The sequence below is a fragment of the Protopterus annectens genome, chromosome 5.part0, assembly GCF_019279795.1.
Source record: "Protopterus annectens isolate FY-2018-M chromosome 5.part0, PAN1.0, whole genome shotgun sequence".
Classification (NCBI taxonomy): domain Eukaryota; kingdom Metazoa; phylum Chordata; order Ceratodontiformes; family Protopteridae; genus Protopterus; species Protopterus annectens.
Window position 1 is genome coordinate 1,461,803,263 of NC_056735.1, and position 26,012 is coordinate 1,461,829,274.

The 26,012-nt window shown below is 39.4% G+C and overlaps 1 protein-coding gene across 10 annotated transcripts in view; it reads right to left on the reverse strand.

Annotated features, from left to right (window-relative positions):
• DOCK9 (dedicator of cytokinesis 9) overlaps positions 1 to 26,012 on the reverse strand; it is a 2,508,686-nt gene that overhangs the window by 487,800 nt on the left and 1,994,874 nt on the right. For 3 of the 10 annotated variants that reach the window (XM_044071300.1, XM_044071298.1, XM_044071297.1), the window contains exon 38: positions 23,208 to 23,251. The exons of the other annotated variants lie outside the window; for them this stretch is intronic. In XM_044071300.1, coding sequence (XP_043927235.1) covers positions 23,208 to 23,251 — 44 coding nt within the window. The remainder of the gene's footprint in view (positions 1 to 23,207; positions 23,252 to 26,012) is intronic. 10 annotated transcript variants of the gene reach the window in all.

Genomic DNA, 26,012 nt, shown 5'->3' on the forward strand with positions numbered 1-26,012 from the left:
CCCTGCAAACCAGCAAGTAAAAACCTACTGCCAATTATTAGCAGACTGGAGTTCCGCTGTGGTGACCCCTAACCGGGAAAAGCCAAAAGACACAAACAAACTTATAATACCCTCAACCTAATTAGACTGAAAATTATAATGAGTAACCAATGCTATACCAAAACTGCCATCTCATTGCTTTTCTTCAAAAAGCCTTTTTATTTCCTAATTTCAAAATAGGTCAAGATTTAGATGACCTCTCCTTTAATATTTCCTTACTTATTTCTTCGAACAGGTCAGACAGATAGGCCCTTTCCACAAACATAACTTTCAACCACTGAACTTCTATCAGAGTACTGTCCTCAGAAATCAATATGGACAGCTCTACACATATGTCCCATTACTAATTTTTTTTGCCAGTATAGATGAGCACTTATAAAATGTAAGTAACTACTAGTAAATGTTGATTTCCTATACACTTCTGAATGAAAAATATGTTTAGTATAATCCTTACTAATAGTAATATCTAAAAAATCTATACTGTCTTTTTTTAAATGCCACAGTAAGCTTTAAGACGCATCCTTATCGTTCACGTACTGGAAAAATTATCTGATTGATCACCCCCTGCCATAACATCAAAAAGTCATCTAAAAATCTGAGGTATAGTTTAACATACTCCCAATAAATACTTGCAAAAATATACTTTATTCCCCTAAACTGTAATATTATGTTGGCAAAATCAGGGTAGAAGTTGCTCCCATTGCTATACCCCTCACTTGCTTATAGCAGCACTCCTCAAAAAACATAAAATTGTTTTTCAAAACCATTTCCATGAACTCAGTAAAAAAGTTGATTTCATTTTAGTCCATCTTGGAACCACTAATCAATAATTCATAAAACCACTCCAGACCAATCTGGTGGGGGAATAACAAAAAACTAATTTTTCACACCTAGCATACCAAAATAATTGTTTTGTCATACTCTGTTTCAGCTAACTTACTTAATGCCAAGAATCCGTAAACACATGAGATTTATCAATAATTTTTTTTTAATTTTATGTCAACATACTTTGCCAATGTCTCAGTCTTAGACCCGGTCGTAGGATGCAAGGGGAAGCGGTCATCTATATGGGTCTTGGGAATGCCAAATATTGCTGGAACAGTAGGCTAACTCACTACCAAAAAATTCCTAAGACCAACAGAAGTAATGTTTTTCAAAAACACATAATTCAACCCTCTGTTAATTTTAGTATATGCAATGTTAATTTAATTCATGGACATTCTCTCAAACAACACATCATTGTTTAGACATTCATACATTTTGCAAGATCAGTCTGTTATGTTCATAAGCACTATAACACCACCCTCTGTTCTTTATTCAGGTTGTAAAAGCTGACTTTGACACTAGTCATACTCATGCATCTAATGTCAGTTTCATACATTTTTCTCAAATAAATCAATAGGGGGGGGTGAGGGGTGGATATGTAGTACTACACTGCTACAATTCACTATAAAACATTTGTTCTTAATTGTCATTCAATAATACACTTGGATTCAACTTTCTTGCAGTATTAATTCTAAAATCAAATTTATAATGTCCATTCTCTTTGAAGAAACAAAAGTAAAAGCTTTTTGAAAGTTTTCTAGGTGTTTTCGTGTTCCTTCAATGTTACTGTAATTAAAAATACAAAAAAAACTTACATTTTGTACAGTACCTGAAATGGTTTACTATGGTAAGGGGCGAAGTGGGTTCGGTCAAACCCACTTCAGTCGAAGTCTGGAGGCCGAACGGCGACAATGTAGAACCTGACATTGTTGAAGTATGACTCTCGCCCCTATCTCAACCCATGTTAAAGGCTGTTTCGAGGTCGAAGATGAATTGTATTTCGAAAATGTCAGAATTCGACATTGTGGTTTTCACGTACGTGGGTTCGATGATCCCATCATTAGATGGGGTCCGGTTCGACCACACCATAGTAAACCACCTGAAATATCATATGGATGTAACTCACTCTCTCTCTCTCCATCTGCCCTGTGTTCTCCTTCCCCTCTGGTTCCCTTGGCCTAAATAATACTACCATTCATGTACCTTTAGTTGTTCCTGCCCATCCATTTCCATACATCTCACCTGGAGACAGTGCGACCTCAGTGGGAGGGGGGATGATAATGCTCCACAAAATTAACATTGTTGTTACTGCTGTTCCTGTTGCTACTTGTCTATAATTTCAGTATTACTGGACTGCTCATCCTGCCTTTAAGCTGTGTCTATGCTCTCCTGTTGTCATAGGTTTGTGTATCACAAAGAAATTTATTTTCTTCATGCTTTTTAATTTAAATTACACTTGGCATCAATTTTCAAATAAAAGTCTTTGTGTTTCTCCACACAGGCATGAAATGCAAGGTCTGAAATATTCCCCTGCAGCAACTTAATTTCCCATTCCAGCTTGGTCAGCTATCTCTCATTAGCCTTGATAAACAATCTCATAAATCAAGGTCAATCCTATCAAACATTTTTTTTCTTGTATTATATTCCATTGGGCTGAGAGGAGTAAACATTGTAACTTAGCAGTTTTTCTGCAATGGCACTTTTTATTTTGTTTTTTGGGTCTCTCTCTGTCTCTCTCTCTCTCTCACACACACACACACACACACACACACACACACACACACACACACACACACACACACACAAACACACACAAACACACACAAACACACAAACACACGAAAATGAAATACAACTGCTCTTGTGAATTAATGCTTTATTGCAGGGGACCTGGGATTTATACACAGCCTAACTTTTCTCTAGTTTCCTGAACCTAAGCAGGTACCAATTTCTCACCACATCTAAATGATCTTTCAGACTTTTCCTCCATTCACATAAATTTGCAGTGGACAGTACACAGTAAATATTAAACACAGGCTTCCTCAGTAAAAGGAACTGTGATGAATACATACAACAAGGGTATTAATCTATCACTACAGTTGTATAAGCATGTCACATTGCCTGCTTATCAGAAATATACTGACTGGATTGAGCCCAGCTTTCTTTTCACGTTATTCTGCAAGGTGTGCCTCACATCCATACTGCAGGAGGGTAAGTATTCAGCCCACAGGTGGTGCTAGTTTATATAGGCTTCTCGATAAATAAAACCAGAGGAATAACATTTGATAAAGGTCAGTAGCATTGGTTCTGGCAAAGTCAGTGACCCAGTGCCACAGGCTGTAAACCAATTAGGTAGATGGAACCGTCTGAGGAAAAATAAAAATGCACACTTAGATTAATGTTTGGTTTAACTTGGGGCGATCTGACTCCCTTAACAGTAGTTAATTTATTAGAAAGTAATTTTGTTTCTTCTCTTAGGAGCAGTACCTTGGGTCTTAACTGTACCTCAATGTGTACCATTCTTGAACTAAGTAATGTTAGAGGTTTATGTATGCCCCTTACCTAGACAACTTCCTACTACTGTACATAGTTGTGCTGCTGGTTTCCTTTACCTTTCTGGGTCAGTTTGGTATCTAAAACGTTAAAACTACAGAAATAAGAATTTAGTTTAGTTTTGTTATACAAGTGTGTAGTTATCAAAATATTTTCACATTTTAATACCAAGATCTGGGGCTGTAGGTCTAATTCACTCAATTAAATGAGCCTTGCTTCTCAGAACCTCACTTTTATGAATCTAAGGGGTGTGCTAATCTATTTAATTAACATTAACAGATTTTAAAACTATCAGAAGAAACAAGGTTCTAACCTATACAAAAAGGGGGAAGTAGACATTGTGCTATTTCAGGAGACATATCTACCACCACAGAAACCATAATTAACACAAGGTATTAGTGGTCTCCTCACATTCTTCAAGCAAAAGATGAGAGTGGTTATTTTAGCAACCTATACAGCTAATGTTAAACCTATTGGAAGTGTGACATGGTTCTGCATGGCCGAAAGTGGGGATTAAAGGGGACGTGGACATATGCATCAAAGAAGAGTACATTTCTGCACCATCTGGCTCTGCTCACAGATCACTTAGACATGGTCAATGCATGTATCTGACTGGTTAAGCAATGAAATCAGGTCTACTTCTAAATCCCATATTACCAATAGACTGAACTAAAGAATATTTGAGACCAACCCCCCCCCCCAAAAAAAAAATAACTTCCTGAAGGTTTGCAAGAACAAATCCCATAATACCAAAACCCCCAAAGCAAACAGTAAATTCCCACCCTCCACTGATTCAAAAGTTCAACTATTTTTATTTCATATGATTTTGCAGGGGGGCTATGCCCTCCATGCCCCCCCACAAATTATATATACCAATTCTGAGGTCTCACTACATTGAGGGAAAGGTAACCTATGAATGCACGCTTTAAAAAAATGTAGTTACGGCTCTTTCCTTAGATTTTGCCTGAATGTTTCTACTTACAGCACCAATATTTCTTTTGTTTAATGGTGCATTACATATAATGAACATATTCTACAATTATAAATACTCCTTTCTGCTTGTGAGAAGTTGAAGTTTCCTATACTACAACGATTCCAGGAATGTCTGCTATAATCTGTTTATGTACACAGTAGAAAAACTTAAAGTGATACCGTCCTACTTCTGTATTAAACTTTTAACTAAAATATTCAGTTCGGTATTTTGAAACTCGATCTTATACAGTTGCAGTAAAAAGACTTTGGGTTTTCTGGTCTCAGTCTTGTGTAGTTCAACCTAATGGTATTACAGGATTTGAAAAGTAGACCAGTAAAATCATATTAAGAGGGAATTTACTTGACTTATTTTTTCCCATGGACACTGACGATGGCAATAAACCCCACCTGATGCCTTTCCAAGTTAGATGGGAATAAATACTTCCAGTGATGGACAGCAAAGTTTTATACTCACTATTCCCCAGTTAGCTATATAAATATTGGGAACAGAACAATAGCTACGCTATCAGGTGCCCCATGCAGTTCCAAGATCTGGCTCTCCTTCAACTCTAAGTTGAGAACTAACAAAAAAAAAGTCCTCCCTGAGTTGATGATAAAATCAAAACAAAAACAAAAAAGTTCTGCTGATATTGTAGGAAACTGCTTGTAAAATATAATAAGCTATTTGTTACAGTCATTATAGCAGACATGATGTGTTTAAGTAGTGACTGATTGCAAGTACAGTATCACGATTCGTTTCCAAATGATGGTACTGCACTACAGTCCCATTAACATCTGCTAATTGAGCCCCTCAAACACCTTGCAAACAGAGCAGCAGACCCCTTAACTCCTCCTTGTTTATCCATTCTGAACAGGAGTGAGAGAATCTGCTGGTCTGAAACACTCACTCTGCTGTTCCAATTTCTGAATGCCCCCTCATGCTACCTGACCAAAAACCACTTTTTCAAATGGGGCTCTCCGGAATCTTTTCACCTTCCCTCTGATGCTTAAGCAGAGTTGTCCTAAGGTACCTAAACCATAAAAAAATGATTGAGCTACGAACTGAAATAAGTGACCATGACTTAGATGGCCATCACCCTGCTCAACATACCTGGGGATGTGCAGAACACTTACTCAATGCAAGGCATATGACACTATTAGAACTACTTTCTCATGTGCTGAACAGCTTGCAAACCTATGCGGTTGCCTTCACATGCTTACATTGCAGGAGCAACGTAGTATGACGGGTAATGAGGTGACAGTTGCTCTAGTCGGATTCAGTCAATACTAGAATGCAAAAATGAGATGCAAACAGAAAACTGCAATTTCAATCTTTCCTTATGTCCATGAATAGTTAAAAAAGTAGCCTTCATGAGAAAGATAACTTTGTAGAGCGAACATGGCTGCCTTACAAGAAAAGAGAATAGGAAGACTATGACACAGATCTGCAGATATACTTAAAATGTTCAGTCTTGACACTCAGTCCCCATTTACTCCCCTCCAACAGTAACCTGCAGAGCAGGATGCTGAATTTTAAAGAAAGACAGAAGTAGGCCATCTTCCCCTGCACCTCTGGAAGAAAAAGTCATCTATTGGTGAGGATCATGAAAAGGAGAAGGGAAATGTAAAATTCATGGATGTTGTAATGCTATCAAATATGAGGACAGTGTCCCAGGAGACATGGAAGAATTGATCGTGGAGGCAGGACACCTCCTCCAAGATCCTAAAGCTAAATAAACTTGGTTTAAAGCTGGCCATTTAGCAACTAAAATCTTTATCTACAAAGTTTTTGTGAGGGTTGGTCCACCAGTCTGCAAAGTACACTGGGCAAAACAGTTCCTCCAGATCAATATGGTTTTATTTTGGCATGTTGTACCTTTAAGATCACTACTGCCCTATACATTTAATGGGGATAAAACTGGAGTTCTTCTATTTAGCTGACGTTTGTTCTTTTAGCCTCTCTCACTAAAAATTTACAAACATCCAATGCCCCTCCCCATATTCTGGAAAGGATTGCAGAATATTATTGTTATTTGCGTTTCACCTGGTTATAAAGTTGGTACAATATGTGATTAGTTCAGTTTAACAAAGACTGCATATTCCCATACCCCAGTAATTGAGGTGTGTTTGATATTATAGATAGAATTTTAATCATTAAGGCTCCTTCTTGTCATTCACACTATGCCCTCCAAAGAGACCTACAAAATTTTGGCCAGCAGCTGCATGAAAGGCTATATCTCAAAGCAAAACCACATCAGACATGCAGTAGCAACCCCCAGCTGTACACCTCCCATCTCATACATAACGTATAATATTGACAAGTCAAGCATATACATAGTTTCCCAGTAGTAATGGGAATGCAAAAAGTCACTTGCACTGGAAAACTGAACTAACACCTGCACACGTAAAAGTAGTACAGCTTTCAACTGTTCCTGATTCTGCAAAAGGTACCCTTTTTTGTTCAATATTTTTCTATTTCACATTAAAATGCAAAGCCAGGCTAATCATTCAGGACTGCAATAAGGGAATAATGACACATTTAAATTTCAAACTTCATGTTTGTCAGAAAATGCAAGCTAATGTAAAACCGTTATAGTAGCAATCTTCCAAATATGCCAGGCCAGTATTTAAAATCTGCCTTTGATTTTGGGCTCTTGCCCTTCACTTATTTAGCTTTGTCCTTCATTACTGTGCTAGGAAGTCAGATGTCAAAAGTAGTTTTCATAACTGCATAGTATTACAGAAAACTTATTTTCTATTGATTTGTTAACATTGTAAACAGTCTGGCACCCTATAAGGAGGTCGTCACACCCCCTTAATACTTCTAGGGCAACAATATTTACCTTTGTAACTGTTAATATTCTAAGCAGTCTCAGAGCATGAGGGCTACCTATCTCCCTTAACCTCCCCCCAACTGTCACACATTAGTTTTATTAAAGTTCAATATCAGGATGGTCCTGTATGTTAGGTTCATAGGCGTGTAGTAGACTAATGACCATTGAAGTCTTTTTAAGCCAAGCCATGCAACACAAATCTCTAATGCATTCTGGTACCCTTGGTAGGGTGAACAGGGGCTTGGGAGATTAAACATTTACAGGCTGCCTTTGTTCATTAGAGAATGGCTGTAGGACTTCATTTTTGCTGTTACTTTTATTATTTTTTCAATTGCACTTGGTATCATAAAAATTAGGCACGTTCAGTATCTGGATAGAAGAGTGCATTTTCATGGTTCAGGACTGTCAATCATGATTGTCAGTCAATGAAAACATGTCTCAACCTTCACAAAAATGTGATGTGGTCCTTCTTTGAGGTATCACTTAGAAACCCCCCATCCTCATCAATCCACAAAATGTTTTTCGTTCCTAATTTAGGTGCCAGAATCAGTTCCCATGCCCTCCACCATTCCTTGCTTATTTTCCAAACCCTCTCCCTACCTCAGACTGACTCTGATACCTTTCCCACCAAAATCTGACATGTACATCCCACTTTTGAGCTCATGGGTAGGAAGTTACTTTTTATTCAAACTGCCAAGATGCAACTTGAGCTTATCACTGTTCAGTTAAGAAACACTGTCAATCTGCCATTAAGCGTGATCTGAAGAAGTATACAGATCTTGAAAATAGTTTAGCAAACAAAGCTGGTTTGTTAAGGTATGAACACAGGACTGGTTGCTTCCTGTCGAATACTTCTCCAGTCCATTCCTTTTCAACATGCCACCAAAGAAGATAAGGCTCTGGTAGAGTAGAACCTGCAACAGATTTACCATGGTGGGAGTAACATAAACCAAGAGCAAAGGGCAACCAACAAGCAACTGTTTACTTAGGTTGACCCTTCATAGGCACAGAATAGGAAATAAGCAACTGTTCAGCCTTCCTGAAGGGCTTGGTTCTGTCAAGATAGTACATGAGCTGCCTGTGCAAGTCCAAGGTATGCAGAATTTTCTCTCCCTTGTTTTGAGGTTCTGGATGGACTGAACTAGGGACTAGATCAGGAATGGTAGGCCTGGATTAACAGGCATCTCATCCTTCCACTACTGTAATTCTCATTTCACAAATTCCAGAACTGGTACCTGGACGTATAAAGGATGCAGGTGCTGGGACCAGCATTTTTTTTATAAGTACCACAGAATCTTTCCCATATGGAGTCTAGCCAGTGGCATCATGAGGATCACTGATGCCATGAAGCTCTCTTGTGGAGGCAGCTTCTTGAAGACAGAAATCCCCTGAAAATGTTCTGATAAGCCAGGATGTTGTTTTCTAGCAGAAAGGCCATTCTTTTTCCTGTGTCTACCATACACCCCAGGAAGACAATTCTTTTACAAGGTGTGAGACAGGACTGCTGTAAGTTCAACTTGAAATCCAGGTGAGCTAGAGCAGTCAAGACCTTGGCTAATGACTCTAAACACATGGAAACAGACTCTGCACAAATCAGCAAATTAACTAAATGGGAAAATGTGGATGCCCGGATCCTGAAGTAAGCAACCACTGCAGCCAGGCACTTTGTGAATACTCAAGGTCTAGTATTTACCTCAATCCATGTTTCAAAACCAGAGTCACATTAAAGCAATATCATTCATTTAATACTTCTGTTCAGATGGCAAAGATGCAGCAAAGTCATCTAAACATTAAGCACATTGCAAAATAAACCTCCATATAAAGCCAAGATAATTTATAATTTTAGATTAAATTACTACACTCAGCCAAGGTTAGAACCTCTTGCCAATTTTATCCTGGGGTATAGGATTAGAAAAAGATAAGGACCTCTTGTTAGAGTTGCAAGCTACAGAAACAGCAGCTAGGTAAGCTGACAAAGGAGCAAAGAGAGCTGCAAGATCAGAGTATACTTTGTATTTCCTCATAGCCTTTTTAGGAGCCGATTCACTGGCCAAAGATGTTTTACGAGCAGTTTTACAGACATCATCTAAGGCTAGTACCAGAGAAGAAACTGCCAAAACATTTGCAATCTCATCCTCAATGAAATCATAAACTCTGCCACAGTTCCAAGATTGCTTGAAGTCAAATAAATCTGTAAAGATAGCTAGCATCTGTGGAAAGGTGAATACCTGCTTGGGTTTTTGAATGTGTTCACCTTCCTAAAATGACTGGATGGACTCAGAATTTTTACTGTTGCCTGCATCAGTCTCATCAAAATCTGAAGTCAAAGACTGATCTCTAGAGAAGGCAGCCCCATAATAATTCTAAATAGGAGCATAATCTCCGAGAGCTGACAGTAAAACACTCATTACATCCGAGTGACGCCTCCAGGTGCATATGCAGTTACCTCTTACTGCTCCTCTAGGCGTCAAATATTATTTATTCACATTGCATTAATAATTCCAAAATCATGCTACATACAAGGTATCAGAATATTTTATCGTGAAGTTTAGTTGATGACAAACACAACTGTATTGATATCTGACGTCTGTCGATGAGTATTTGTTAGAATTGTAAGGTGATAACTTAATTTTTAAAGGCTTAGGCCACACCCACTAGGAGTTAAAGGTACACACTCAAAAGAGTTGTACTGGAAGGAATGAGTTAACTAAGGAAACCACATCAGCCCTATACTTCATGATAACCTAATTGTATGCAGTGGTGATGTTCTTCTTTACTTTTACTGTGAACTACATTAGTGGACAAAATATCAGGTACTACATCTCGTGAGGGGTCTCTTACCCCAAACCTCTCCTGCACCTAAGGGGTTTGGTTCTCCCACACCTGAACTAGGTACTGAAACAGTCCCAGAGGATGTGTTTGACCACTGTACCACAGACGGCTCTGGGTAACCACAAAAGGGTGACAGGGAAAAAGGCATGTTGTCTGCAAGCAGGCTTAAGGCAACAACAGATATACAGATCATAGGCATAGGCTGAGGCATGTTCTTTTGAACATTTTTCTTTTTAGGTGTAACTGGACTTGATAGGGAGGCAACTGTATCAGGATCCATCAAGTCAGGAGAAAAGACACCAGCCTGAATAATACACTGACATTATTAGGGCTGACTAAAGACAGCAATAATAGAAAATATAAACCATGTCACCCCACAAGAAATAGGGTTAAACTTCAATAATAGAAAATATAAACCATGTCACCACACAGAAAATAGGGTTAAACTTCATAAAGTGTAGATGACAGCTCCCACTCCTGGTTTGCAGCGTCTCACAGAGGCAACAAAAGGATGGTATAGTATTCTCACTATGATGAATGAATGAATGAATGAATGAATGAATAAGTTCACTGGCTGACAAGGTGGGATAGGCACAAAGGTCAAAAAAGAAGAATGGGGCCTGTATCTTGATAGGGTGGCTGACTAAGGAACATGTTAACTAGAATTCTGCCACTGGACAACTGAGAATTCTGCAAAAATGCTAACCAATGTTATTAATTTTGGATTAATGTGATTCTTGGCACATATAGTCTCATAACACAGCATATGGTTTAGAATTTAAAGCATCCCCGCAAACCCAATCACTAAGGTCACTACTTAGACTGACTTCTAAACCCATCTAAACCTATATATAGAAATGTCTGTCTCCATGTGTCATAAGCATAATAGGAAATTCAAAAAATACCCTCCTAGTGGAACTACTAATAAACTCTATACTAATGTGAAAGAACTTGCTTTATATAAAAGATTCCCTACCACTGACCAAAAGAATGGACTTAGGCAAGCCAGCAAAGAACTTCAGCACCCCATTATGAAGGGAACATATGACCTGAAAGTAGCCAACTACTTCAAGGATAACCAGAAAATCATTCTGAACTACAACAGGATTATATGAAGTAACATCAAACACTGCAGAGAGCTCCAGCTGAGAGGCACTATCTATTCTTATTCAAAACTCACAGCCAGCATCTTAGCTGTCAAATTCTGTTTTAATTTCACACCTTCCACTCATTCCAGATTTCTTCGCTTGAATCGTTAAACTTTCCTTTTGTCCAAATTACTACTGGCCAGATACCAGAAAACAGTTAAATGGACCGATACTATATACCAAGCTGTCCCCTAGTTAGTACAATGTAACATCACTGCTAAATGCCTCCTAACCCTTCTAAGCCTTAGTCACTCAATGGGGTTATGTACCTGGTCTCTGCAGAATCACAGTTGTGATGCCATTACACAAGTGCCACTCAATTACAGACCCTGTCAATTATCACTCTATTACTCTCACCAGAATTATCTGTAAAATCATGGAACATATCCTCATTAACCACAAACAATGAACTAAATGACCTACAAATGTATAACCCAACTCAATTAGAGTTTGTGAAAGATGTATCTGGTCTCCTTGATCTGGTTAATTTCTTTGAAAATTGATTGGATGTTATATACACAGGCCATTATGTCCATACTACTTACAAGACCCTTGCTAAAGCCTTCAATAAAAATTCTGCATGGTAGAATTAGTACCAAAGCTCAGCAGTCTAAACATAAACCAATAAATCACCCCCTGCATTGCAAATTGGCTCTCTAATCAAGTGTACACATTAAGGGCTGGTGGTACCTATTTTACCTAAAAGGAAAGTCACATGTGGTATCTCCCAGGGCTCTGTCCTGGGGCCACTCCTCTCCTCTTCATCATCTAATTCTCTGATTAGTAGCTTAGCTTCTGTGGGGCAAGAGGGAAAACTGCACCAGGCTCAAAGTGTTGGAGGGGGCATGATTAGCCAATCTCCATTTCTCTTTAATGCAGTACCAGCTTTTAAAAGCTGTTATTGCATTTGAGGTCAAACCTGAGCACTGTAGCACTCCATGGGTGGTCTAAACTGTAGCAGCTGCTTACTCCAATGTAACAAGCAGTTTGCTGCAGTTTAAATGTTTAAAAAAAAAAAATATATATATATATATATATATATATATATATATATATGCCTTTTTTTTTTTACTAAAACCTGAATGTTTCATAGTTTAGTACTAGGCTATCTGCCCTGGGGCATTTGTAAGCCTAGCCATAGTGATGTGGCTTTCGCCACCCCATGAAATGGTGCAAAAATGCACAGAATAGATTTAGAATACTGTGCCTCTGTCTAGTAGTGACACAGTGAAGGTCCCCTTATATAATAGAATTAGTTTACTGTGCCCCTGTCTAGTAGTGACACAGATGTGACCCCTGGGGTAAACTTACGAATTCCCATCCACACATCAAGATTTCTCTTGAAGAGAGTCAGTGCGGGGCTCTGTCTAACATGAACTGGGATCTTGTTCCAGAGCATGGGAAGCCTTATGAATCTATCCCTCCAGCATGTCCTATTCATACTTGTACCGAGGCTTAAGTCTTTAGCTCTCGTGGTTCTGATGGATTTGGATTTTTTGAGGTGGAGCATGTCCATCAGTTCCTGATTGGACATGGCCTTGTACGTCAGGCAGAGATCACCTCTGAGCAGGCGGTATGCTACTGAATAGAGCTGGAGTTTCTTTAGTCTGGCAGAATAAGACATATGTTGGAGACCCTTGATCCTCTTGGTGAGGTACTTTTGTGGTCTCTCTATCTGTTGCAAATGTCGGGTGAGGTACATACCAAATGGGGCATTATACTCAATCATGGGTCTGATGAGGGAGGAGTATAGGGGTACAATGACATCCTTGGATCTGGATGTGAATCCTTTCATGATAAGGTGTGCAAGGTAGAATGTTTTTCTAACCACATTGGCAACGTGGGTGTCAAATGAGAGGTCGCTGTCGACTTGGGTCCCTAGGTCTCTGATTACTTTTTCTGTACTCAGTGGGTTGCTGTCTATGTGATAATTTGTGGGTACTTTGTTTTTCCCAAAGGGGATGACTATACATTTTTTGGCATTTAGTTTAAGGTCATGACTCCGGCACCAGTTGTCCGTTTCTGTGAGGCCTTTTTGTAGGATGTATGTGTCTGCTGGTGTATCGACTATGGCGCCTAGTTTGCAGTCATCTGCGAACTTTGTCAGCCACAACCCTCCCATGTTTGCTTTAACATCTGAGAAATAAATGCCAAATAAGAGGGGTCCCAGGACAGATCCCTGTGGGACACCACTTGCGACTGGCTTTGAGTCTGACATTGCTCCAGCGATTTTAACTTTATGGGTTCTGTCCTTTAGCCAGTTTGCAACCCATCTAGTGACATAAGGGTTTACGTTTAAGCTGCTGAGCTTATCTATGATGCCTGAGTGGGGTACTGTGTCGAAGGCCTTAGCCAAGTCCAGGTAGGCTGTATGGACTGCTTTGCCCTCGTCAATGGCTCTAGTGACTGTTTCGAAAAAGTCAACCAGGTTCAAAAGGCAGGATCTGCCTTTCACAAAGCCGAACTGGGTGGGGTCAAGTGTCTGTAGGTCCCCAATGTCTCTGTTTATGAGTTCCATGATGATTCTTTCCATAGCTTTGCAGACTAGGCTGGTTAAGCTTTTGGGGCGGTAGTTCCCAGGGTCTGTAGAGGTACCCCCTTTGTGGAGTGGGACCACTGTTGCTGTACGCCAGTGTTCAGGTACATATCCTGTAGTAAGGCTAAACTTAAATAGCATTTTTATGTGCGGGTTTAGCTCCTCTTGGAGTTCACGTAGCACGCAACCCGGGATACCGTCAGGTCCCATTGATGCTGTGTTTTTAGCTTTGTTGAGGGCGGCTCTCACTTGAACATCTGAGATGACAGGGAGATTACATTCAGCTGGGATAAGTATTACTTCTTTTGGGGGTGACGGAGGGGAGAAATTTGCACTGAACCTGTCAGCCAGAATGTTGGCAATATCTGTGGGTTCAGTGTATTTTTTGTTGTTGTGAACTAACTCTGAGCATATCTGTGGGTTTCCGCCCAGGTTTCTAACATAGCTGAAGAAGGCTTTGTGGTTATCTTTAGTGTCCTTAGTGATTTTTCTCTCAAAGTTGGCCTTGGATGTTTTCTGCTAGTGTTGATCAGAGATGTCTTCCCTTTATGGGATTTTGCTCTGTCGTGCAGTAGCTTCCTTCTTTTGGTATACAATTTGTTAATGGCTGAGGTCCACCAGACAGGACGCTTGCCTTTGATGGAGAGGGACTTGGATTTATTTGGGATTGCATGATCCATGCATTCTTTGAGATGTCCATAGAAAGCATTTGTGAAGGATTCGGCATTGTGGGATGTGGTATCCACTGGCCCAGTGGGCTTAAAGGATACCATCTCAGTCTTAAGAAGAGTGAAGTCTGCTTTGGAGAAGTTTTTCACTGTGGTCTTTTGTGTTGGGGGTGGAGGTGGGATATGTATATCCAGGGTGATTAGTTTGTGGTCAGATCTCACTAGTGAGGAGTATACCTCCGGTGTGGAGCATTTTGTCCCCATGTTTGTGATGATCAGGTCTAGTATATTATCTCCCCTAGAGGGAGAGGTGACTAGTTGTTCCAGTGCATTTGAATTTATGAATTCCAGGAACCTTTGGGCTAGAGTGTTAGGGCTAGAATAATGTACCCAATCTATGTTTGGGTAGTTGAAGTCTCCCAGTATGATGGTATTTTGTGATATCTTCATATCCTCCAATGTCTTCAGGAAGGTTGAGTGGGGTTCCTGAGATTGGGAGGGTGGTCTGTAACATGCTACCAGTTGTATAGCAGTTTTGCCTATGGTTAGTTGCACCTGTATGGTTTCCGATGCTTCATGTGTTGCTACTAACCGGGAGGTGTGGGTGTCCTTGATGAATATAGACACTCCCCCTCCCTTTGTGGTTCGGTCCGGGTTTTGGGGCCGAAAAGCATGATACGAGGTATAGCCTGGTAGCGCTGAGGTGCTCTCAGGAGCCTTGAACCAGGTTTCAGTTACTGCACAGACGTCGATGTTCTCCATACTGAGGAGTGCATCGAGTGCCTGCATCTTGAGATTTAGACTTCTGGTGTTGAGCAGCATTACCCTTAGTATTTTTCCATTTTTGTTTTCTAAGGAGGTGGGTTTGTCTTTTGAGCCTTGCCTAAAAAAGGCACTATGGGGGTGGCAAGAGCCTTAGCCAATATCCGGAAGCCCAGTGGTGACAGGTGCAAGCTGTCCCTTGCGAAGCAGCGTGGCTTGTCCAACATGCCATCCCAGGCAGACAGACATTGGATCCCCTTAGAATGACACCAGTACTTGAGCCAATTATTAAAGCTGATCATCTTGTCTTTGTATTGTGGCATCATTCTTGGTGAGGGCAAGATGCTGCTCAGGGTCAGGGTCATACCAGCCTGGGCTACATAATCAGAGAGCTCCTCTATGTCTCTTTTCATGTAGTCCAGGGAGGTACGTCTCAGGTCATTCACGCCAGCATGGACAATGATGGAGTCATATTTGTACTTGATTTGGAGTGACCTGAGTACGTGTGTTATGTGGCGGATCCTAGCTCCCGATAGGCAGCTCACAGTCACCCTCTCCTTGTTCAGCCTGGTAAGCGGGACATCAGTGTGTCTGACTATAGAGTCACCTATTACTAGTGTATCAGGTATGGTGTTTGGTCTTAAGGGCTGTGATTGATTGACACACTGATTTACTGAAGTATGTGTTGCATGTGTTTTGTTTTGAGGTGGTGGATTTTTGGATGTCTGCTTAAGGAGCCTCTGTAGTTTTGGTAAGTGTTTTATTAGAGCCTCCGAGTATGTCTTTGTGTTTTTATGTGTTTAGTTTGCAGTTGTGGTAGGTCTATGTGGGACTGGGTTTGTTGTGTGTGTGGTTACCATCTCCTCCTGTCTGGTCATGCCAGCCCTGAGTTGAGAGAGTTCATCCTCCAGTTTGGCTATATAGTTGCATCTCTCACATGTATTTGTGTTTGTTGGGAGGAGGAGAGGATTGTCTGTGTACATGAGACAATTGTAGCATTGTCTCAAGATACCCAGATTAACCAGCTGAACTGGAGAGGACGCCAGTAATCTACCACTCGACATGCTAGAATAGTATAAGGGAGTGCTGTGCCTTTAAGGGAAGTGGATATTCACAGGGGTGGTAGATGGATGTAGTGCTTACTTAGTACGAGAGTGCTTACTTAGTAGAGAGGTTTTGAGAACAAGTGCTAGGCTTATAATATAGCGAGTAGTCTGATTATACTAAGAGTAGAGCTTCCTTAAGGGAAAATTTGAAGAGCAGACTTGGCGGAGCCAGAAGAAGTTTAACCGGCACTGCGCTATGCGTACAACCGCGCAAAAACGCCCAGAGGCGGATTTTAAACAGGGAAATTCAAAAGAGCTAGAAATGGTCCAAAACAACCAATTACCACAGCTCTTCTGCTGAGGTCACTTCCTACAGGGACAGGTAGGCTGCTCAAGGCTCCCCACTCCCACTGGTGAGCAAAGAAACTTCCTTCTATCCAAGTAAGGTAATGGACAACACAGGAACTACACCACAGCCCAGAAAACAGCAATGCCTGTAAACTGGTCTAAACTAGTCGAGGAGAGGCGGGAAAACAAGGATTATTTTTTTGATTTTAGATAGAAACACACAGAAAATGCAGAAACAGTAATAAATCAGTTACACAGGCTAGCACACTTTAGTGGGCAGCCTCAACAGTTAAATTAAACAAACAAACAAACTTTCGATCAAATTCGACTAAAAACTAACTTTAAGTGCAGATATTAAAATGTTGTAGCACTCCAGCAGGCAGAGAGGGTATAAAATGTTATAAACTACAGCAACTGTTACATTTATAACAAGCGGTTTGCTAGAGTTTTAAAAAAAAATAATCTAAAACATGACTGCCTTAGTGCTCTGTGCAGGCAGGGTATAAACTGTACAAACAGTGTGCTACAGTTTAAAATAAATAACCTTTTTTTTAAATAAAATATGTTGAAGGAGGGTTGGGGCTGGGCACAGAAAAAGGGACTTGAATAGCTGGGGCAAGGGGGGCATGTCATGCATATGGCCACCTGGTTGGTGCTGTAATAAGCCGACTGCTTACATGTTTTTTTTTCCTCTCTTAACTTGAAGAGCTGGGGGTTGGGTGCTGGGTGAACCAGCTACACTTCTGTCTCTGATGTTAAACATCTGTGACTTATCAGGATTGCTGATGACTCCAAACTAGGTGCCATTACTGAATCCCCCAAAGGCACTCATATTTTTTGAGAAGGGCTTGTCAACACCTGATTCCACAGAGCATGGCCACAAAATGTAGTTTAGTTGCCTTTGGGGGAAAAGAATCTATCCTACTGAAAATCACATAAGCAGGTTACCACTTAAGACTAATGCAATCACTACAGATCTAGGAGCTAGGTATCTTTATCAAGAACAAACTATCCTTTTATCATTGTGTATCAGTTATACTTAGGAAATCCTTCTACCTTGACCAATTAATTACTAAATGTACATCCTCCAGGACCAGGGATGTTATAATCCCCCTCTAGTCTTCTCTCACTAAGTCAACCACAGAAAGCAATGCACTACTTGGAAGGTACCTTTCTAAATATCTTGACCATCTAGAAAGATTGTAACATTTTCTAACAAAAACAAACTTCAAAGGACTACGTTTGCTTAGATAACCAGGCAGGCTAAATACTCTCTTTTTTTCTCATACTGAACCCTAAATTATAACTTCTGTCACTGCAAAATGGGCTGTGAAAAATCCTGTTCCAGTAATCCTCTTACATCTCAGATATACTGGTAATGTTAAAAACACACATTCCAATAACACAAGTAATTAGGAGAAAGCAGAAAATAATGATGGGGCAAAGGTCCAAAAACAATAACATGTTTTAAATATTGTTTTTACAAACTTAGCTGCTAGAACAGGTTTTGCATTAGTATGCACTTTCTGAAGGATATGAACAGGAGCGGCCTTAGGCCAACTGGTGCCCTAGGCAAAAGGGCTTCATGGCGCCCCCTACCATACCACCTGGTGCCCCTATCCTGGTCTAGCTACACCAAATAAATACTGAAAAAGTGCCCCTGCTACAGCGGCACCCTAGGCAGCCACCTAGTTGGCCTATGCCTAAGGCCGGCTATGGATATGAAGCCTCAAACTCAAATGTCTGTCATTATTTAGTTATTTAAATCCTCAATGATTTGCTAGAAAGATGAGAAAACAAATGAACATTCTGCATAATTCTGAACAGTTCAGATATATGCTCACTCCAAAGCTACCAGCCTTTATCACAAAATAAGACTTCATGGAGACAGAGAGATGCTTCAGCCAAAGGATTACCTTTTTGTGAAATAATCTCCCACTGCATGTCAAACAATGTAACACAATGGCCCATCTTCAATTCCGTTGTTGCAATTGAGTGGGTATGCATTACTTTATTCCAGGGATAAACTGCATGGCAAATCCACCCACTAAACTCTATAGGTTGCATGGCTAAACTCTATATGGTCACCCAGACCATCTGCCTAGTAGGAAATGATGAACAGGTACACAAAGGAAACCAGACCTAACAAAGGCTGAGTACCAGGGGATTACATGGAGAGAGTCCATCCTGCAGTAATGATATTCTCATTAAATGACTACTATCGTGGTGAGTACCATCACATAATTAAACCATGATTCAGAAGTACTAAGTGTTCCCTCAACACTAAAACAGGTGAATATATGCCCATGTAGCAGCCAAGCAAACACTACAGGCAGACATCCTTGAAGAAAGCTGCAAAACAAAATACTGATCTGATTAAGTGAGACATAACCTCCCATAATCAAAGCTTTGTTCTATAAGCAATGCAATTAGCTAAGCAATCAAACAAGGGGTGTTTAATACTCATGCAAACCTCAAATGATATCGCAAGAAATGCAGACAGCTGACAGGCCATGCCTCTGGTTTATTCCTTCAAATGCAATACTGGAGTTTTCTGTGTACATCCATAATATGCAAAATTCTTTCACCCTTGCTCTCCTGTGTAGGAAAGAAAGACAAGTAAATGAAACATTTAAAGGAAGCTCAGAGATTATTCTGGCCAAAGGAAGGCATCTATTCTCAACGACAATCTGTCCTTACAGAAAAATTTACAAGGTCTTTAGACGGCCATGCTGACAATTCACAAAACCTTTCCAGCTGAATGTACTGTGATAAGGACAGAGTTTTCCAGAATACCTAGAGAAGAACACCATTAAAGACATAAGCTGTGGCCAATGGTTTTCTGAAGGGTCTAAAATGCAAAATCAGTTAAAAAAAAAAAAAAAAAAACTTCACAAACCGTAAAACAGGCTACAAGAGTAGCTATTGTTGCTAATTATTCAGAAATGGCTAAGAAATGCAGCTTAAAAGAACAGCTGGCTAGGCCAGTACGTTTTTAAGGTACTAAGCTGGTAATTGATCAGCAGGTATTTTATCAAATCAATGAAGAAATCTGGTCTACTGAAACAAAGATTATTTTTCAAGTTTTTGAATGTGTAACTAAAACCTCAACAAGAACAGATGACTATATGGAAACAGAATATCCATGAGGATGTCAAATTCAAGGATGTCAGATTGAGTGATTTGAATACCATAGTACTGTGCTTTCTTCTCACTCTAAAAGGTTTTTCTGTGAAGTCTTGCCAAAAGAAATATAAGGTTTGCTCTTTTTTAACCTTTAATAACTGCTTTATGGTGAGAGGAACCTGAAAAAATTTACAGGGAAGACTGAGTAAAAAGTAGAGAAGGCACTGCTCACAACTGCCTGAAGCAAGCAAAACACAGACAGCTGATGGTTAACTATCTACTGCTAGACTTCCACATCATCTTATTCCATCCAAAACTATGTTCCTGTCCAGTTTGTGCTTAACAAAAGATTGGCATATCTCTGCTTAGTTAGAGCATCTCCCTGAGTATTTTGTTAAGCAGGAAATGTAAATAGTCTGAAAAATGAAGGTCATCCCTAGCTACCTGCACACAAATTATCACAGCTAACCTACACACAGGGTAACAGTGGGTGGTTCCTTGTTCATTTATGCACAGATCACTACTGTATTGTTTGTGACATTACTCAGCAGTCAATGGGTTAACTGACCACATGGAAAAGCTATGACTATTAACTAGATGACCATCATCCCCTTCAGGCCGAGATTTTTCCTCTGTGCTGGGCATCACAGACCCTGTCCTTTTAGGTCCTGTAAATGAGCTACCTAAGATCAGTCTGAACAGTCTCTAGTCATGTTTTGATCTAGGACTGAAGACAAGACTAGAAGTCAATGGCTGATCGAAATATGTTGACATCATCATCCAAGTTCCTTCACCAATGCTGGAAACAAATGCAGGTTATATTATAATGGCTGGGTATGCTGGTTCCAATGACTACTTAGGTGCAAATGTATGTTTCTCTGAAGTGAGCTGGCACTGGGAAATGTGGAGGAAGACATGCTAACTTTTAAGAGCACGCATTCATGTAAGTTGTTTTTGTTAAGCGATGTGCATGAAAGTGTCCTTTATTTGCGACAATCATAACCTTTTTGATTTTCATGGTTGTAGATCAGACTTTTTGAAAGATGACTGAGATTTCAAGAATTTGAAAACCTGAAAAAACTGCTACACTTTTAAACAAAGTAATATATACATTTAATTTAGCAACTGGTTTAGGTTTTGATTCGCTGACATGAATCCCAATAATGACACAGAGTTCAGAGGGTGTGGCTGAACATATGTAAGACAGGTGGAGTTGAGAACTGCATCGGTCTGGGATGGAAAAAAAAAGAGGGCATCAAAGTGGGCAAGGAAGAATTATGTGGAGCTGCAGATGATGGTGAAGCAGGTGAATGTTGAGAAAGTGAGGAGTAGGAACAGTGAGGATCAGTAAGAGATAAGTGAACATTAAGGTTTGTTACAGCTAAGCAAAGTATATGCTCATTGGGGGAAGGAGAATGTGAGAACAGTGTACCAGATGGACAGAGAAGAGAGATGGGAAGTGGTCCGGGCAATTACAACACAGTGAGACACGGAGATGGAAATACAGCAAATCTTGAATCTGTTGGAGTGTGAGTGGATACATTTTTAAGTCAAGCTACACTAAGCATATGTGTACTTAAGATTACTTTCTGACACTAAACTTAAGACAGTATGAGATGCAAGCTAGAATAAATCTGTAACTGACAGAACACCTAGGCTGAACTGTCCTTCAGAAATCTCACCAGCCACTAAAAGTTTAGCTCACACAATTAGGAATAAAGTATACTGGTGTAACATAGCAAAATTTAAGGTACTAAACTCTGAAGCAAAAGATCAATAACTCAAGTCAGATGTTCACAAATAAAGCAGGAGTATCTGCAATAAAAAAGTTTCTCCCCAGAGCAAAAAAAAATCTATCTGCCATGTCTAGACTGTGAAGGAATGGACAGTGAGAGCTATTTAAAACACTCCTGTAGGTAAGCTCTCTAAGAATCTACATAATGTTTTATATAACTAATTTTCTTAAGTGCTTCCTCCTGCTGAAACACTTGCTGACTTTAGCTACCGTTCTCTTTACTTCTAACTGATAAGCACATTAAATACAGCCACTATATATCTGTGGAATTTCTATATAAACAACTACCTTATGAAAAAATGTATTTCCTTAAACTCATTAAATTCATAAACTACTGTATGTTATACAATGTGTTCTAGATGTATTCATTTAATTGTGTTTTCTTGTGAACTCAACGTATTTTGCAAAATGACATTTTTTTTGTCTTTAAATGTACTTGCTTAATAGATGGAACTTTTCTCCCCAGGCCTCTTTTGAAAACGGGATAAACCCCAGTTGGAACGTCCCATTAAACAAAGTGAAATAAATAAATAAAATAATAAAATTAATAAGATGATATAATGCAGCTCAGGACTAAACAAGCAGACAATATTTCTAAATTAGAACTTGTACATAATAAAATCTAATATCTGTAAATGAGATTTCAGTGTGTTCTAGAACAGCAAGAAAACTTCAATGTAGTCAGATGACAGGTCAAAGTACGATCAGTTAAGATCAGAGCCCTTAATTATATAACTGGGATGATAAGCAGTTTTGAGCACTCCTATAGAGTAGTACTCCGCTGCTATTTATCACAGAAAATTCCTAGGGAGCCCCTTTTCACCAGACAAACAGTAGTGAGGACGTGTCTCAAAGTGAGGGCAGTTGCATAGGAACCCTGGAAACTCTTTGCACAACTGTCTTGCAGAGGTATGGGTTATAGCACACTGCATACTTGAAGGTGTCCTGGGTATGTCTACTGTTATCAGGAGTGGCATGTAATACCACAGACTGAGATGAAAGATGTTTTCCCTACTTTATGTAAACTGCACTTGTTTGTCAAAGAGCTTTTTTACGTGCAGCTAACAACACTACTGAAAAGAGATAATTTGGAGTCAATTCCATTGCATGTACATTCATCAGAAAAGAGGAAGGCATATCTTTAGGCTCACTAAATGCAGAAAAAAATGAAGGTTGGTTTACTAGGGTGACAGAACACAGATTCCTTCCCAGGTACAATTTGGTTCATATTTCTAGTTCTCATCACTAAAGGAACATATAACAACAAAAAGACTGAACATAATAAAAATGAAAGAGAAAAAGCACCACAGATCAGTCTTTTTAAAGTAAGTACCACAGAAAACATTTTTGGTAATTAAGCACCATTCTTACATCACAAAATGCATACATACATATTAGATGCAAGCAATTTAATGTTTTGAATTAGCAGCAGCCAAAAAACAAAACTCAGAGATGCATACATAGGGTACGCTATGCAATGGCAAAGCATAATGGCCAGATCCTATTTATTTAATAAAACAAATGATGCAAAAGGAATGCAAGCTTGAAAAGAAAGGGCACTAGATAACAAATGTGACAAAGTTAAAGCTTTCCTAATATAAACATTTTTTATCAATGTCTTCTTTTAAGAAATAGTGCACATTTTTTTCAGAAACAGCACATTTGGTTTAAGTTTTATTATTTAAGAAAATGTAAGCTGGCTATCAACCTGATTGAATCTTACCATGGTCTACAGAAATTCCAAGTATACTTGATATCTTTCTTACACTGAAATACAGAAAAAGTCACTATTATTTTTAATACCAACACAAAGTTTATCATGGACTTTACATTCCTTATATAACCTTCCTGAATGGCAAGTGACAAATAGAAACACAAAACATCAAACTTAATGGACATTACTGGCACTTAGAATTGTATTTCAATAAGACTTTTCTTGAAGTCTGAAAAATTCCTTACCATTACCTTATAAAAGAAGTACATCTGGGATCATATCAATTATCCATGTTGTTCTTCATTGGCATGCTTTGCTTTTATCACTGTGTAGCCTGGTTTATTACAGTGTAACTGAGCTAATAACTGTAGGACCACAATTATGTAAATGGCATCATGTTGTATAGGAGTGCACACCAGACGTCATGAAAATACAATACCGATACAATCTCCAAGACAAATTACAATTAATTTTCAACACAGATTGCCTAAAGTTCATCTCAACTTCCAGTTAAAAATGTGCAATTAGAAAAGCTGGTAAGGACAATTCAGTAAGTAATATTACCAAGTTTGTTTCTACTGTAAAATATTCAATTAATTCAGTCATTGTTTGATGCCCTCATTATCCTGTTTAGGGTCATGGGGAGTTGGCAAGCAAAAGCTATAAGGAAGAGAACCAGTCCCAGACAGGACTTCAGGCCACTGCTGAACACCAATACATTCAAACACACTCACACCCACTTATAGGCAATAAGAGGATTGGCATGTTGCCATGTCTCTGAGACACAGGAAGAAACTACACCAAACTGACATCCCACATGAACATACAAACTCCTCATGGAAAGCACCCTAGCCAGGAACTAAATTGGATAATCAAACACAGTTAGGCAGCAACACTAACCACTGCACACACTTACTGTAAAACAGTTTTATTTCTAAAGTAATGTCTTAACACAGATATGGACTGAATGCTGTGTGTCCAGAAAAGGAGTAGCTATTTTAATGAAAGCTGGCTAGCCACTGAAGTTAGTGGGTAAACTGGGGTAATAGGAAGGGTAGGATGGAGTTAGTGGGTTAACTGGGGTAATAGGAAGGGTAGGATGGCAGAAATCAGGCGAGCATATGAAGGTATTATAACTGTCACTGCGTTTTATATGCCACTAGCCACCCCTGTAAAGATAAGAAACCTATTAACAAAGGCAGTCAGATTGAAAGAAGGGTTAACCCTCTTCGTAGGGGGATTAGAATATTATGGTGGAGGCAGACAAAGTTGATGGGTGACCTAGAATGAGGAGTATAGCTAAAGAAGGGAGATACCCAAGAGAATATTTGGAATCGGTCATAACAAAAGACACCTGGAGAACAGGATATGACCATAGGGTTGAAGGCAGTTATAAGTATTACTCCTGTAAGCATAAAGCATGGGCAGGACTGGATAAAGTATATATATATATATATATATATATATATATATATATATATATATATATATATATATAAATACACACATATCTACAGGGTATTTATATATGGTTAAGGAAACACTAATTGAATCTCGTGCTATGTTGGATTATACACTGTTGAGGATATGGATAGCAGGGGAAGTACAGAACAGGGTGGACAGACAATGGAGGGTGCCTGTGCACCTATTGGAAAAAGAAAATAAAAACAAGCAGTGGATGGAGAAAGCTGGAAAGGGGAAAGTTACAGGAAGTACAAAGCTAGGATAGAATTAAAAATCATATTAAATGGTGAATACAAAAATGGGTCAAAGAGAGAGAAAGGGAGGAGAGGGGAGTAGAATGGATATAATGAAGGAGCTTCTAGAAATTCAGACAGGGAACAGAGCTAGCAATGATAAGAGAAAGGAAATGGAAATTCAAAGGAAGATACAGAAAGCAGGGACTGATAGATTATGGGCAAAGACAACAGCCAAAGAAAGGCTATTTTAGTGGCAGTGAGTGACTAAAGCTATAGCTACCACACTGAGGCAACAAGAAGTAAGAAGAGGAATCTACAGCATCAAAGGCTACAACAAAGGGAGGAAGGCAGTTAAATTGGATCTGATTCTGGCTAGCTTTAAAAAGTTCTATCAACATTTATAGAAAAGATAGAAGAGGAGAGTGACAGGGCTCCAGACAGTCAAGAAGGGGAAGCCTGGAAATAGGTCGTCTGTAGGAAAGTACTAGATGAGAATAAAGATACTCAGACATTACTACTGAATGAGGAGAATACTAAAAAAGCATGCAGAGGATGACTGAGGAAAGTCACTGGGAAGTGAAGGATTACCAAATGAACTCTGGGTGCTGAAGAAAAAAAGAGGTAAGACATGTAAGAGAGGCTCTTCAATAAGGTCATGGAAGATGCAGATCTACTTAAATCCTGGAAGAATGAGATTATACACATGTATAAAGAAGGGAAGGATCCACTTAACCCATCAGTATATAGACCCATCTAAATAAGGAATCATGATTATAAATCCTTTATGCAGATAGCGGCCAAAAAGTTGGGAAGGATTTTGAAACGGTTAATATATGATGACCAAACAGATTTTGTGGAGTTGAGAAGGATGATTGATAACCATTTGAAAGTGTTTTAACTGCATAATATGCTGAGAAAAAAGGAAATGAGGTAGGCCTTTGCCTCACTGGATGCGGAAAAGGCTTTTGATTGCATAGTTTGGGCTTATATGTTTAAAGTGATCAAGGAGTGGGGCTTTCCTGATGGATCAGCTGTCAAAACAGGATTGGGGCAACACCCATGGTCAAAATCAAAGAAAGGCTTTCATGTGAGGTATGTAGTGAAAGAGTAACCT